The 16,439-nt window shown below is 40.0% G+C and overlaps 1 protein-coding gene across 19 annotated transcripts in view; it reads right to left on the bottom strand.

Annotated features, from left to right (window-relative positions):
* CADPS2 (calcium dependent secretion activator 2) overlaps positions 1-16,439 on the bottom strand; it is a 699,771-nt gene that overhangs the window by 220,847 nt on the left and 462,485 nt on the right. For all 19 annotated transcript variants that reach the window (XM_077264954.1, XM_077264944.1, XM_077264942.1 and 16 more), the window contains one exon: positions 2,320-2,461. In XM_077264954.1, the coding sequence (XP_077121069.1) occupies positions 2,320-2,461 (142 nt within the window). The remainder of the gene's footprint in view (positions 1-2,319; positions 2,462-16,439) is intronic.

Here is a 16,439-nt window from a genome sequence, read left to right as displayed (position 1 = left end):
CACCAGGTTTCGCCGATATAAGATGCGGCCACTGCCTGTCAGGACTTATCTACAGCATTCTATAATGAAAGATAACCTGAAAGATAAGAAAAATAAGTTTTATTATACTCACCCGGGGGACGGCCAGGTCCAATGGGTGTCACAGATCCGGCGCATCCCATCTTCTTGTGATGGGGAGCCTGTGAAACAAGCAGGAGGGCGGCAACGCAAGAAGATGGGAGGTTCCGGACCTGCGACACCCATTGGACCGGACCACCCCATGGGTGAGTATAATAAAACTTATTTCGCTTATCTTTCAGGTCGGATCAGTGGCTTATCTACAGCATTTTAAAATGGTGTAGCTAAGCCCTGAAAGGCAGTGGCCATATCTTATATCAGCCAAAACAGCAGACAGGTTCCCTTTAAACATCTTCTATTGCTTACTTGAAATTCTAAATGGTGAAACCATGGGCAAATTTTCATAATTAGTAGAAAAAAAACCTCATTGTGTTGACTGAGTGCTCATTCAGACGTCAGTTTTTCTCGTAAGAGTTCTAGCCGTGGTTTTCACAGATAGAACTCGCACCTATCACATGGAGCTGCTCACATATCTGTTTAATCATAAGAGACAGCACAAAATTATAGAGACAGGACTGATTTTTATCTGAGTGCCAGGTCTAACTCACCAGTGCATCTCTACGGGTCAGTGAAAATAATCCACCTGCACTTGGATGCAATTTGCATGCTGTCCAATTTTTATGGACAGTTTGAGATAAGAGGCTGAAGAATCCTCCATCAGATCATTTTTTTTCATCTCAGAAAAACGGATGAATCTCTGACCAAACTCAGATGGTAAAAACAGACATCCCGATGAAGCTTTAATGAGAAACACTGATGAAACATGTCGAACAAGTCACTCAAAAAGAGTAGTATGGAGATATAGGACAATTGATGGCTCAATAAAGTGTTTGAACCCAGGACAGAATTAAAGTGCCTAGGGTAGAAATGAAAACATAAGAAAAAAATAGAAGAAGAATAATATTATTTTTCAATTTTTTTCTTAATGACTTGTTCGACATGTTAACTATAATTATGCCAAAGTACGCATCAATTGATTCTATTCCATAGAATCAATAATATGACCATTTTTGTCCTCTCTATGGATGAATATGGTATCATTACCAGGATTGTTTATGTCTTTTTTATTTTATTTTTTGTATAAAATCACATTTATCTGTTTTCATTGTATATTACAGTCTGATGAATGTCGATGTTTATGACCAAATCCTTACTTTAATGGGATTGCTTCATTAAATATATTCTACAGTTCTGAAAGAGCAGATTCTATTTTCTATTTGAGTAAGGAGTGGTATCCTACCTGAACACCTGACTTTTCACGGAGTGACGTACATCTATAATATATCCACATACATACGGTACATACATATTCTTTGTGAAATTTGTATTTTTTGTATTCCTTTTTACGAGCAATAGGCATGCACCTGCCAATTGGCCGCCTGCTGTGCGCCTGACATCACTGCTAAGTGCTGAGCTATGCCGCCAGTAAAGTGCAGCATGGAAAAGCCAAGGTCACATGCCACCCACTTATAAACAAAGCCAGAGGAAACTTCTAGAGCATCTGTGCTTGATCAGTTTGTGCATTAAATAGATAAGTAGTGGTTTCATTTTCTTTTATAGCATTTGCGGTTTTACTTCATGCTGCATTGATAAAATATCTTTAGTAGTAAATAATTCAAAAACTATTTTCTCTTGCTATTATATATGTTGCTATAGGAGACATCTGAAAGAGGGCATATACTATGCACATACACAACTTAAAAGCACAATTTCCAACAATGCTTAAAGGGATTGTCCATCTATCTACACCAAACTTTTGTCCATAGACTAGTTAGGTGTAAAGAAGAAGCTGAGCTTGGGTTATCCTGTCTAGGTCGAGTTTGATCTTCACTTATTTTCCCCTGCTCCGTTTTTTCTTTTCACATTAAACAGCCTATGGACAAAGATTTAGTGGAAGCAGACAAACCCTTTAAAAAGAAACTGTCTCCTTTATGTTCAAAAAATATATATATAAAAAAAAAAAAAAAAATGTTTTGTATGCAAGACTCTTAGGCTACATTCCCATGATGAGCATCATGTTGCAGATTGTCTGCACCATAAATGCACCCATTAAAAAAATAGGTTACTTGCATTTTTTTAAATATACAGAGTAAAAAACTCTCCAAAAAGTCATCATGGGAACATAGCATTAGGAATGTTTTACCCATATTCGCAGTTAGCAGAAAACCCCTCCCAACTAAAGTACAAAAGCACCCAACTTACTTCACTGGTTGCCAAGTTTCTTGCTCGAACCCTTTGTGAATGGACTGGGCAATTGAGGACTCCATGAGGTCGATGTAACGGATGACTTGTGGCACAAAACTTTCTTGAACATGCTTGTGAAATTTTCCATTGCATAACAGAGCTTAATGGAAATAAAAATTATTAGAATAATCACTATCTGCGTTGCATAATACATAAGGAACAGGCAAAACATGGTAACATTTCTGAGGAATAACAATATAAATTGATGTATAATTAATATAGCAGCATATCACAATTATCACAATTATTTCAATAAAGTTTTTTGTTTTTTAAATCACATAATTTTTAGTAAAGCATATGACACGCCAGTAACACAGTCTGACAATTTCCAGACAGGAACAATGAATACAAAGCCTATTAATACATTTTCATTTTACTGAACAACACCCTTACCCCCTAACCAACCCCCCTCCCTCCCAATACCTTGCCAGATATCCAATAAAACCATCTGACAACATCACCTCTTGAAAGATGGTACCAATCATTACAAAAGCACACCTGTACATGTAGAAGTCCCCCTAGAAGCAACTAAACGACCCCCATTCTACTCTGCAATAACTCAGCAGACGCCACGCCTGGGTAATCCATCCATCCGCCCCACATATTTTCAAATTTTGTATTATGACCTCTCTTGATGTGGATATTCCTTTCCATGAGGACAATAAAATTTATTTTGTTTATAAATTCCTTTTTTCCTGGTGGTCTTTCATCCAACCAATGCATCGCAATATGCTTCCTTGCAGCATACAACAATCTTGCGATAGTCAGCCTTCCACACTCATCCGTAGCAATATCATCCATACAACCCAGAAGGGCAAGTCAGCGGGTTACGCAACACATCTACTCTTGTCACCTCCTGGATCAAATTAAGCACCTTTACCCAAAAGGGTTAGAGGCGAGCGCACGACCACATCACATGTATCAAATCTGCATCTTCCGCACCGCACCTTGGGCATTTTGAGTCACCTGTCAGTCCGGCCTTCATCATCCATGCCAGGGTCCTGTACACCCTATACACCAGGTATAATTCCGACACCATCTTAGCCTCACTTAGGGAAACTCTGGGGATGTATTGAAGTATAGACTCCCACTGGGACTCCGACAAGGGGCCCACGTCCGTCACCCATTTTTCCTTTATCCTTTAATGGATGATTCAATATAAAGGTATCCATCAGACCCCTGTATATTAAAGTAATAAATCCCCTCATACTCCTCCGAGGCCCAATAAGATTCAACAAGCTATCGGACTGCAGTATCAGGCGAAACCCCTCATTTTGACAGTTTAGGGCATGTCTCAACCGCAGGTACTGAAAGAACGACTTCTGAGTTAATGGAAACTCAGTCCTAAGTGTTTCAAATGTTTTAATAACACCCCCATCAAATTCCACTAAAGGTTTAACTAAAGTTAGTGCACATAAAGTTGAGCTGTGCCACATACATGCGTAAAAACAAAATAGAGTAATCAAGATTAAAGGTAATCTGTCAGCAGGATTTTTCTATTTAGTCTGAGAGCAGAATATGGCAAAAACCCTGATTCGAGGGATGAGTCATTTATTACACTGTGTGGTGTAGTTTCAATACAATCAGTGTTTTATCAGCAGGAGATTATCACTGCTGGACTAGGTCAGCCTGCAGGTCAATCCTGGTAATCTGTGTAACTCCTCCCCACCACTGATTGGCAGCTTGCTGACAATGCACAGTGTACACAGGAAGCTGCCAATCAGGGGTGTGGGCGGGGTTATACAGAGCTCAGCAGTCTGATCACTGTCACATCTACAGGACAGAAAGCAGGGATTATATATAAAAAATGCTGCATATGAACATAACCTTAGTAATAATTGTGCAGTTATTTTGTAACAACATGCAGAATTATTCTGATATGCCTAAAAGCGTGAAGGCTTGTAGCAGCAACCATGCAAGTGGTATTCCAGTAAGAAGTAGTTCCCAACTATCCACAGAATACTTAACAACTTCTCGGTTGGTTGGGGTCCACCTGCTGAGCCTGAGATCACCATTGATCACCAAAACTTCTTCACCTTGTTTGAACTGACCAGCAGCAAACATGCTTGACTGTCATGCTGTGGGCACATGTACAGTAATATCAGCATATTACATATTATTGTACAGAACAAGCACAGGTGATGAGATTAATAGAAATCTCATGGCCAGTGTGATTTTTTTTTACGCCATGGATTGTCTCGTGTTTATTTTTGTCTTTATGTTTTTCAGGTATCCATTTCTGAACTACATAGGATTCAGTGAATTACTGTGGACCTGCATGTGATTTTTTATTTTTTTAATTTCGATAAAGTGGTGAATAAGAGATTATTCTAACAAAGACATTAAGTATAATTTTTTTGTCTGTGTTTATTTAGTAATGGGGTGTCTCATAGACACCTCTCCATTGCTAGCCCCAGAGTTTGACAGCTGTCATCAACCCCAACTACCATTCCCCCTATTGCTGGGCAAAGTGCTAGTATTGGCGCATCTAATGTGATGCACCCATTCTGGGTTGGCTATGGGATGGTATTTTTAGGCTGAGAAAGGCCCAATAATCAGAGACCTTCCCAGTCTGATAATATAAGTCCACAGCTGTCTTATTTACCTCGGCTGATTATCAAAAATAGGAGGGACTCCATGTCATTTTTTACATTTATTAGGTTAATACATGTACAGAAAACTACACACGGCACTGATTATATATGTTATGTATACCTATCTAGCTATCCATCTACCAATATCTATCTACCCCACATCTATCTATATCTTTGCATGTCTAATCTAAAATACCAAAGAGAGATAAAAATGCTTGCGGCAAAAACGCATAAAAAATGCAAAAAAATAAATAAAAAAGTAACTGAGCTGAGGTGCAGGATTCATGCGGAAATTCAGCTGTGTGAAAGCCTTGACAAACACTGATAGTGGGAATGTACCCAGCAACTATGTTTCCATGGTCAGTATTGGCAGCGCTTTGGACACAGCTCCGTCCAAAGCGCTGCCGGCTTTTGTACATGAGGTAATTCAGCATGTGTTCATTGAACCATGCGGAATAACCGCCTCCTATGCATTGGACGGTGGTATTTATCATGCAGAGACTGAGCGTCTCCGCAAGATAAATAGACATGCTGCGGTCTAGAAAGACGTGCCACATGTCCGGTTACGCAGGGAAGCCGGAGGCGTCCGTGCACCCATAGTGGAGATGGGATTTCATAAAATCCCATCCACTATGCTGTAACATCTGACAGCTGCGGCTGTGTGCAGCGTCCAACCCGCAGCGTTTACTGACCATGGAAACATACCCTTACTTTACGCATTGTTTATAAGTGTGACAAAAATAGTTGTGCGCTATACCCTTTATTAGAAGCATTACCAATGTTTTTTGGCTCTAAATGGCTGAAGGGTCCTGCTAATAAGGTGAATGATGTGTTGTCTGTACTGAACTTATATATAGTGTGCTAAAAATTTTGACTTACGCAATGTCAAAAGTGACTGTTCCTGCAGAAACTCAAAGATTTTTTCTTTAACATCAAATTAATCACGTATAGATCATGAGTCTTCGCTTCCACAAGATCAGATAAATATTTGCTTGTGCTCTGGAAAATAAGATTAACGCAGAAAGGTGATCCACAATAGTGAAGATCGATTGAACCAGAATTAAAAGAGCAAGATTTATTTTTTCTTATAAAATGGCATAGATAAAACAGCAATTTGTAAACATTCACCCATCAAGAGATCTCATCAGCCGGTCTTGAGTTTCCGCTTTCGGCTTCTTTCACCCTGGAAGAAGCCGAAATGTGAAACTTCTTTTTTCCCAGAAGAAAACAAAATTTGAAATTCAAGTTGGGCTGCTGAATTTTTATGATACACTATTTTAACTATGCCATTTTGGAAATAGAAATACATGTTATGCTTTTATTCTGGGTCAGTGGATCTTCACAATTGTGGACTGACAAGTTGCATTTATCTTATTTTCCAGAGCACAGACAGGTGTCTATCAGATTTTGTGGAAGTGAAGACTCCTGACCTGACCTATAAGTACCTTGTTTAACATTAAAGAAAAATCAGTGCATTAACAGGGACAATTATTTCTGAAATAAATTCCAAATTTCCACATAACATTTTATATATTTGTACAATTTTGAAGGCTGTGTGACCCACCTGTACATTATTGCAGCATTTGCAATTAGACATTGATTGTTTATTATAGGCAAATAGATCTTACCAGGTTTTTTCTTTCATTAATATTTTTTTAAAAGCCCACATTTACTAACATGAGTCAGTGTTTAATGCAAAAAAAAAAAATCACAAATGATGCATAACATTTTAGAGACAGTTTGCGACTTTTTGTCATGATGAAGATTTTCAAGTGAAATATTTGTTTTTTATGATGGGTTCCTGACTCCCTGCTCTTCTACTTCATCTCACTTTGACAGTATTACTATGCCAACTTGCTTATGTGTCGGCCTCAAGGGAGCTTATAATTTTTTGTTCTAGAGGTAAAAGCCTTTCTAGAAAGTTTATATTGGGACTCCACAAATGTTTTTGGAGATGATTAGTGTGTAAATGTTAGTGAAAGTTTACAGGTACACTGACAGGCAAAAATACAATAGATTTATTAAGAAAGCCAATATTTGACATACTAAAATCCTCCCCATGATTCTATATTTGCCATATCCTGCCAAGTAAACATTCAGAACCATTGTTAACTGGAGCATCCGGGTGTCAATTAGATCAAATTGTCCAAACCTGCCAATTTGGCAAGATCAACATTGCTATGATCATGAGTGTCCCTAAACAGGTCATATCAAAGAAAGCCTCAATCAGAACAGTGCAGAGTAGATCACTCGTTAAAAAAATATTCAATTTACTTGTAGACTGGGATAAAAAAAATCCTAAGGGTAGAATGGCAGCTCGGTAGTTAGCACTGTTGGTGTTGGGGTCCTGGGTTCAAATCCCACCAAGGACAACAACTGCAGGGAGTTTGTATGTTTTCCCCGTGTTTGTATGGGTTTTCTCTTGATACCCCCGTTTTGTCCTGCACTCCCAAGACATACTGATAGGGGAATTTAGATTGCGGGTCCCAATGAGGTCTGAAAAAGTAATGCGGAATATGATGACGCTATATAGATCAATGAATAAACATAATGCGTTTCTGGAAGTTCTATGTTTGTTCTACCCTTTTTACTGTATGAGCAGATTTTTTTTGTTGAGGCATACAAATATTTCTTATTCATAATCAGATATTAGGCACAAGAGGCAGGGCTTACACAAGCTAAACTGGTGCAGAAAGTGTACTTTTAGCCAATCATTCATTTAGTTTCTTTCCCGAGCTGCACATCTTGTGTTGCATCACTACATATCATTTTGCGTCTGTGCATATCTATATTCATTCCGCTCTAATCTACAGTTGTTATAAGCATTGACGAAGTATATAAAAATTGCCTTTAGGTCAGAGCTGCAATTAGCTATAACCTGATAAAACATAGTTGTCAGTTCTACAGTTTCTTTAACATCTGTAGATTAACTAAGTAAAAAGGTAAATTAGGAGCTCTCGGTTTGAAAGAATTCTAAAAACTAATAGCTTGTAAAGCTTTTGAGAGAAGTAAAGCCCAGTGGGATTTCCACCTCTTCATTTCTTAATGAGTTTTTTGATAATGAGTGTTGACTTTGCCAGTCACTCTGCGCTCTATTACAGCTAATTTGACTCCACTTCACTTTCCCAGATAACTATTAACAGTAGCCTTTTTATCCTCATGAGGCCTCATTTTAGGTTCTGATTTTATATCTTCCTTTATGAGGGATGAAGTATTTAAGAATAGGATTCACTTAGTGTTACAGTAGAACATTTATTAACTGATAAAGCAAGATTGCTCTATTTATGGGATAAGCTGAGGCACGGTGGATGCGATCTTTAACGTGCTAGAAGGGCAAAATGGCTGCTAATTAAAGGACAAACAGTGGTGCATTTCACTAGAGGTGGGTCTCACAGCAGAATGGTTATTTGCCATTTACAAGCTTCACGATTTAAAAGATGAATCATGATAACATTTCACATCAGGTTTTACCAATTCAATTTTTTGGCAAATGAAACATGAAGATTGATTACTAATGTGCATTACTAGTGCAAAGTTGTCATAGTGATTTACCCAAAAGCTAAAATGTCCTTTGTAAATATCTGTTTTACACCCTAAGCACTTTTGTAATTTGCTTTATTATAAAATCCCTTACACTTCTCCCACTCCAGCTAATCCCTACATGTGTTTTTTTTTTACTACACTTTCTGTGAAGTCTTATTTGAGGGGAGTCTCGAGCAGAACCTCCCAGGAGGCTGGGGCTGCACTCACTTCCTTGCAGGGTCTATCACCCCTCTTGGAGCAAGGCCTCATCAGGGGGCAGTGATAGAAGCAGGGTGAGAAACAGCATCGCCATATCTTCTGTCACCGCCAGCAATTGAATCATGGGTAGTGGGTACAGTTCCAGCTTCATGTGATGTCCCTTTTGAGACTCCCCTTAAACGAATAATCACAGGAAGTGACAGGAAAAGCAGGATAGGAATTAATGTAGGGTATTATAAATAACAATTACAAAAAAGTAAAAAACAAAACTGCTTTGGGTACAAAAATAGATATTTTGTAAAGAACATTTTAGGTATCGGACCACAACTTTAACGTATCTGGAAATATTGAGTTTTGTTTCTAGGGAATTACAGAAAACCTGTCATGTTAAACATGAAGTTTGATACGACAGCAGCATGTTACAGAGAAGGAGTAGCTGAAGTTATGTCAGTGTGACAATACAAACTGCTGTAAACCGCCCTCTGCAAGTATATAAGAGACAACTAAAATAGCCTCTATTATAGAGACGGCATCCACGTCTAGTAACTGCTGCATTTGGAACTCTCTCTTATCGCAGCAGTTAAACCCTTACATGCCACTGTCAATTGTTACAGCATCATTTAACAGGTTGGAAATGGGGGGGTAGGTATCCGTTCTGATGTGAAGCTCCACCACCTCTAGGTGCCAATTTTATTGCCATGGCAGGTGGGGACTACTGGAGGACCCTGTGTCTGGAGGCCCTAGTTTGAAAAACTATGAAGTACAGTCCGTGGCCATGCTTTATAGGAGATCTGTAATTGCACATTACAGTGCAAGATTACTATTGCAGAGAACTGTACTAAGACGACTGATGAAAAAAATAAATAAATAATTTAATGTGCGTGTTTTAGAACCACCTCTTAAGGGCCCACATAAACCTGTCTGTAGCCAACCCTTTACATACATTTTATATGGAATTTCATATTAGTATAATATGAAAGGTGCTTTATTGGCTTAGAAACTGCTGAAGCAAGTGCCAATCTGCCCTCAAAGTTTAATTGTCCCTGTTCCTTTCCTGGGATACAACAGAGCCACCAGTTAATGTAAAGCAGGGTAGGCAGTTGTGCTCATTCCATATGACAAATCACAAAATACTGCTGCAGGCAGAGATCATAGATGACATTATATTGCAGCTGTAACATCAATCATAGTACTGAAAGGATGAGTTCCTGCGTTCGGAGGTTTCCTAAAAGTCTGAAATAAGCGCACAGTAGTGGCATGTAAAAGAGTAAGGATTTTCTTAGGTACAAATTGTTCCATGCCTATAATAGTTTTCAGGTGATGAGTACACAGTCCTATTTTGCTAAGTTTTTATCATATGTATTGCTTTATCGTTTATTACTCAGCAATCATAAATAAAGCAATTCTGAATTTCACCTCTAACTCCAAATTGCGAAAAACAGACTGTTCCAATACAAGAAACTGTGGGTTGTCAAAGGTCAATCCATTTTTTTATGCAAGTTATTACGCTATTGTTGCATCATTATGCATAGGCGTCCCTTTATCAAGACAGCAATTAGGTAAATAACCTAAGATTACTTATATAATCAGTCCTGTGTGACCTCTGACTTACCAGAATTAATTTTGTCATAGAAAACATATATAACCTTAATTCATGCGGTCAACAGTCTGCAACAAAAAGGAGTTTATTTCTGCTTGAAATCTCTAATACCAGAGACATCCAAGGAAGCTATCACAGAAAGATGATAAAACACGTTTCAGGATGTTTGCCCGTCATCATTACAAAGCAAAGCAGGAGATATGATTTGGCTGGGTGCAGGGCCGGCGTCAACACCCGGCCTAGCCGGGCAATTGCCGGGGCCCTGACGAGACAGGGGGGCCCACTCACACAGTCATAGAGCCATCTGGCTGCTTTAACCCTTTCTACCCTTTCAATTTGCGCTGGCACAAGCATCTTCTCACTGTCAGTGCAGGGCCAGGCACACATAGGGGTTAATTAAGGACACAGCCAGCGTGACATTGTGGGCGGAGAGATCTCCTGCTCTGAATCTCCTGACTGTGTGCACTCCTGAACTTATGGAGGAGACAGAGCTCCTACCAGCACCTGAGTGAGTGCAATGCTATATCGCTGTATGTTCTGACAGTCTGGGACTGGGTGACCTGGGGCGGCCATGGGCTGGGCGGCTGCAGCTGATATATATATACTACAGCAGCCTCCCAGCCCAGGCCCCCAGCACAGCCTGCATAGATACAGTGTATATAATATATATACAGGACAGGTGCTGGGGGCCTGGGCTGGGCGGCTGTTGAAGTATATACACTGCACAGTACCACTCCCCTGTATATATACACTGTACAGTACCACTCCTGTCCTGTATATATACACTGCATAGCACCACTCCTCCTGTATATATACACTGTACAGTACCACTCCTCCTGTATATATACACTGCACAGTACCACTCCTCCTGTATATATACACTGCATAGCACCACTCCTCCTGTATATATACACTGCACAGTACCTCTCCCCTGTATATATACACTGCAGAATTTACAATAGCTATCACTCATGTAAGAAGTGAAATCTGGCATTGTACTATACCTATATTTCTCTGCTGTATCTGGGCATCATGAATCGTGATATATTTTAAAGGGGGGGGGGGCCCACTGAGACTCTTTCGCCCGGGGCCCTCAAAAACCTGGAGCCGGCCCTGGCTGGGTGAGAGGCTTCTGACAGGGAATCAAAGGGAGAACTTTTCTCCTTGTGGAGAGTGCCAAGTCGGGGAAGGACATTTATAGGCCATGTGCTCCTCTGGGAATTGAAATATGCAAGTAGCCTTTTCAGAGAGGAATAGACTAAGGACGCTAGCTCCACCTATTTAATTTAGTAATGCTAAGAGGAATTATTAGGGGTGGTCCAGCATGTGACGTCCTGTTCCAGGAGGGGCGATGGACACTGCGGGAAGCGAGTGCAGCCCCAGCCTCCTGTGACGTCACGTTTGAGACTTCCCTCAAAAGAAACGTCACAGGAAGTATAGTAAAAAAAAACACATTTAGGGATTAGATAGATGGAGAAAAATGTAGGGTATTGTACAATAAAGCAAATAAAAGCAGTTAGGGTGTAAGAATAGATATTTAAAAAACACATTTTTAATGCTGGACCCCCCATATAATAATGACTCTTAGGATTGCTAAATTGAATAGGTGTAACTAGTGTCCTTGGTCTATTCCTCTCTGAAAGGGCTACTTGTATATTTCAATTCCTAAAGAAGCATATGGTCTATAAATTTCCTTCACCGACTTGGCACTCTCCACAAGGAGAAAAGTTCTCCCTTTGATTCCTTGTCAGAAGCCTCTCACCCAGCCAAATCATATCTCCTGCTTTGCAATGATGAGGGGCATACATCCTGAAACGTGTTTCTATAAATGGAGTGTCTGGTTTGGCTTCTAATCCTAAGTCATGTGGCAAGGCTCGTTAAAGGGACAATATCAACTTTTAGGATTGCTACATTCAATAGGTGGAATGAGAGTTCAAGTCCTCTTCCTCGCTGAAAAGACCATTTAAGTTTTAAATATATATTTTAGAAACACTTATAATGTGCTACTAATTTAATGGTAAACATTACGTCTAAAGTGAAAGAGAAATGTCATAATTATAAGCAATCCAATCATTATTTTTTTTTGTCATGAAGAAAATACATCTACATACCAATTTCTCCAACTTTGGTCCTAGGGGAATATATCTAAAAAGCAATTTCAGCTGCTGGATAGCTCCCCTGGATGTTGATATTTCTGTGAACAGCTGGCGGCTGCCAAATCACTGTACAGCCAGCTAATCACACCCTGCCTCCACTTGTAGGAGTGTAGAAATATCTCTTAGCTGTCATTTGCAATCTCTATTTGACAAGAATTCACTCCATCACCTTCTGACATTGTGCTTGCCGTGAGCCCCTACTACATACAGCTATCCTTGACCTTGTCATTTGGAGACCTCACTTTGTGACATACATTTATCAGTAGCAATAGTAACTAGGGCATTAGCTGTCAGGCACTATTATGTGTTAATGGGTAATTGTATTGTATTAGATGGCAATTCTGCATGAAATTACTTTTAAATGTGTAATTGACACTGGATGATAAAGCTAAATGCAGCAGTTAAACTACTCTTACTTAGAATGTATAAAGGTGTACACTTAAATAAAATGATAGCAGATAATGCGGCACCTCAATAGCTGCAGGGTTTACAATGATGAACTGTCTCAAAGTAAGCGGAATATTTCACTGGTAAGTAGCACTTACAAACAGAATTAAAGGGGTGGTCCAATACCCATAATGCCCTTTTAAAAATATCTATCGTTAATCCCTAACCACTTTTGTAATTTGCTTTTTTATAAAATTTCCTACCATCCTCCCTATACAGCTAATATTTATATCAGGTTTTTTTTTTACTTTATCTCTTATGATGTTTAGTTTGGGAGTCTCAAACTGAACATCACAAGTGGATCGCCATAAAGTCACTTACCTGCAGTTTCTTTCATCATCTTTCATCATCACCCCTTCTTGAAACAGAACGTCATCAGAGGGCAATACTGCAGTCATTTACCTACTAATGTCATCCTGTAATGATGTACTGTCTCAAAGGGGGGTGATGAAGAAGTGACCTCAGCTTTAATGGCATCTGCCACACTTCCGTTCCTGCCACCCGCATCTTCAATGGTGGCAGCCAATGTCCGTTAATTCCATATGCTCTCCTGCCTGTATGTGTTTCCCTTACTCTGAGAAGTTCATCAGGAGGCTTCCAGATGAGCAATCATGACACAATGATGTGCACCCGTCCTGCTTCATCCCCTCTGCCACGATGCTCAGATATTGCCTCCTTTGGTTTACTTTAAATACTGCTTCCTGTTCCTGTCATCATCCCTAACCCATTTCCAGAGGGAAAATACCAAGCCTTCCAATACAAGCTAAGACTTTGCGGGGTCACAGGAGGAAGGGTCACTTCTGCAGGAGGCTGGCGGTGGCGCAGGAATACAGCAATGCTGCAGGCCCGGGACTGGGAAGTGGGGATGTCACGGTGGCTTTCATAAAATGACGTGAGCCAGGTCCCTTTCATATCACTGTGGTGAGCTTCACGAAATTAGCCATTGGAGGCAGCGCATGTGCAGATTAAGATCTTGGGAGACGAAATCTTGGGAACAAGATCTCGACTTCCGAGATCTCAATCTGTGCATATGCCGCCCTCCAGCGACCATTTTCCCAAAGCCCACTGCATGGAAAATCAAAGGGAAGAGGACTAGGCTCATGGCTGACATTTTATGAACCCCTTGGCCCGCAGCCTTGCATCACAGGGACACTCCCTCCCTCAGCTCGGGGTCTGCAGAATCGTCCAACTCATGACAAGGCCGCCGGCCTCCGGCAGCAGTGACCCTGCCTTCTGTGACCCTGCTTCCCCGCAGCCGCCTCCTCGGTAAGCTACAGTAAAATTGGGCTATAAGATGTACCACCATTTTAGTTATAAAAAATGTCTTCCTATTTTCCTCCCCCAAATTTGGGTTGCATGTCATGGTCGGATGCATTTTATAGTCGGCAAAATACAGTATGTAAAAAAAAAAAATACACATATTTGGCATTGCCGCATTCAGAACAACCCGAAATTAAAAGAATACGCCGCAGGAGAAACAGACCCCTGTCCCAGGTAACTAAATACAGAGTCCTTGTCTCAGGGCTTCCCCCATCGGGGAGCTGGCAGGATCTGAAAGATCATATGAAACAAGCTGGGATGTCTTCTATGCCGATGTACACCAGGGTGGAATGGGGACTGTGGAGTTTATTCGCAAGGACGACATGGAATATGCCTTGAGGAAACTAGATGATACAAAGTTTTGTTCTCATGAAGGTGAAACCTCTTATATATAATATTCAAGAGAATGCCAAGAGTGTGCAAAGCAGTCATCAAAGCAAAAGTTGGCTACTTTGAAGAACCTAGAATATAAGACATATTTTCAGTTGTTTCACACATTTTTGTTAAGTATATAATTCCACATGTGTTAATTCATAGATTTGATGCCTTCAGTGTGAATTTACAATTTTCATAGTCATGAAAATACAGAAAAATCTTTAAATGAGAAGGTGTGTCCAAACTTTTGGTCTGTACTGTACGTCGAAGCAGCTGCGGACGGAATATAAAGGAACAAAATTAGAGAGAGATTTTTTCCCTGAATCGAAAAATGGGTTAAATTACAGGAATTAGAAATTCTTCAAAGCATGCTCAGTTTCAAAAAACAAAATCTGTCGCTGGATTCCGACTTTTGACGGACAGCGACAGTTCCTGCGTCCATAAGCTTCCATTATAGCCAACAGCGGACAGTGCAGGATCCGTCACTGCCCGATTTTTCGACATACACAAAAAAGTTACTATGTCCGTTGTCTCCGGGCAACGGACACAGAATTTACAACGGATCCCTCGCTAATACAAGTCTATGAGAAAAAAACGGATCCAGCAGCAACGTTTGCTTGATCTGTTTTTTTTTTCACAAAACAACAGATTTTGACGGAAGCAAAAAGACTGATGTGTGAAAGAGGCCCAAGGCCAGACAGTAGATTGCTAAGGCTAAATGTAAAGCAATCATTCAGCCTCAGGTGACGGAATATGCTTTGTTCTGTGAACTAAAGAAAATGCTTAAGGGGAGGGAGAAAAAAGGGACACGGATTGTATTAGGCAGTTGTTGGAGTGACTTCGATGTGAGAAGAACTGAGCTGGGATGGATGGACTATGAAGTTTTGGAGATGGATTGTTGGCTGGAGGGGTATCCATGAGCTTCGGTCATGATATCCATCATCTGGAGGAACATAGGCTGTGATAGCACACTATACCGGCTGGAGATACCAAAGGCTGTGGGCCAATCAAAAGTTGGGAGACAGTGGGTATCGCCTGGTATGGAGCTAGTGGAAATACTGATCTCAGATTGGGAACTTGTGAACTGAGGACATGGTATTTTGACCATCTTCCTGGATTTGTTGTATAACCATGGATGTACGGAATAAAAAATAGTTGCAGAGTTAAAAAAATAAATAAATAAATAAAAAAAAAAATAAATTAAAGAATTTGTTTCATCAAATGAAAGTAACTTAATTTGACAGTTCCTCTTACTTTTTAGTTACTGCTTGCAGCCTTCCAATGGGAGCAATCATATTTTACTTCCAGTGGATATTTTACTTTTGTGGTCATGTGATGACCACAAAGTCACAACACACAGGTGCTTAGCTCATTAGAGTTATGGAACAATTATTACAGCTTTGTCGTCCATCGAACAATCAGATAGATTTTTTCTCACTGTAAGGGAAAGCAACAAATAGTCCTTAACGTGTATCTTTAATTTTCAGTGACTTTTCAGAATAGGTAATATGTGTACATGACGAATAACACTATGCTGTAATCAGCATTTTTTTTTCAACAGTTTTCCTCTCCACATATTCTTGCTCTAATTTTCAGTTTTCTCTAAACTAGTGGGTGAAGGCTAGCTACTAGCTCATACCCAGTACAGAGTGATCTCAACGGACATCTGCTCTCCTTGCTCCATGCAGCACATATTCTGAAGCAGCAGCAAAAAAAATCAAGGGCATTATACAATAGCACTGAGCAGTGCAGCTGTGAATCCAACAGTAAGTGAGATAATATTCTTACTAGAAGCTACACTGTCTCTGTGTCTTTGCTCCTTCATCCCGCTCCTTACCAAAGACT

This window comes from Ranitomeya variabilis, chromosome 5 (assembly GCF_051348905.1).
Source record: "Ranitomeya variabilis isolate aRanVar5 chromosome 5, aRanVar5.hap1, whole genome shotgun sequence".
Taxonomy (NCBI): Eukaryota; Metazoa; Chordata; class Amphibia; order Anura; family Dendrobatidae; genus Ranitomeya; species Ranitomeya variabilis.
Note: the sequence above shows the minus strand (reverse complement) of the source record. Positions and strands in the feature narration are given on the sequence as shown.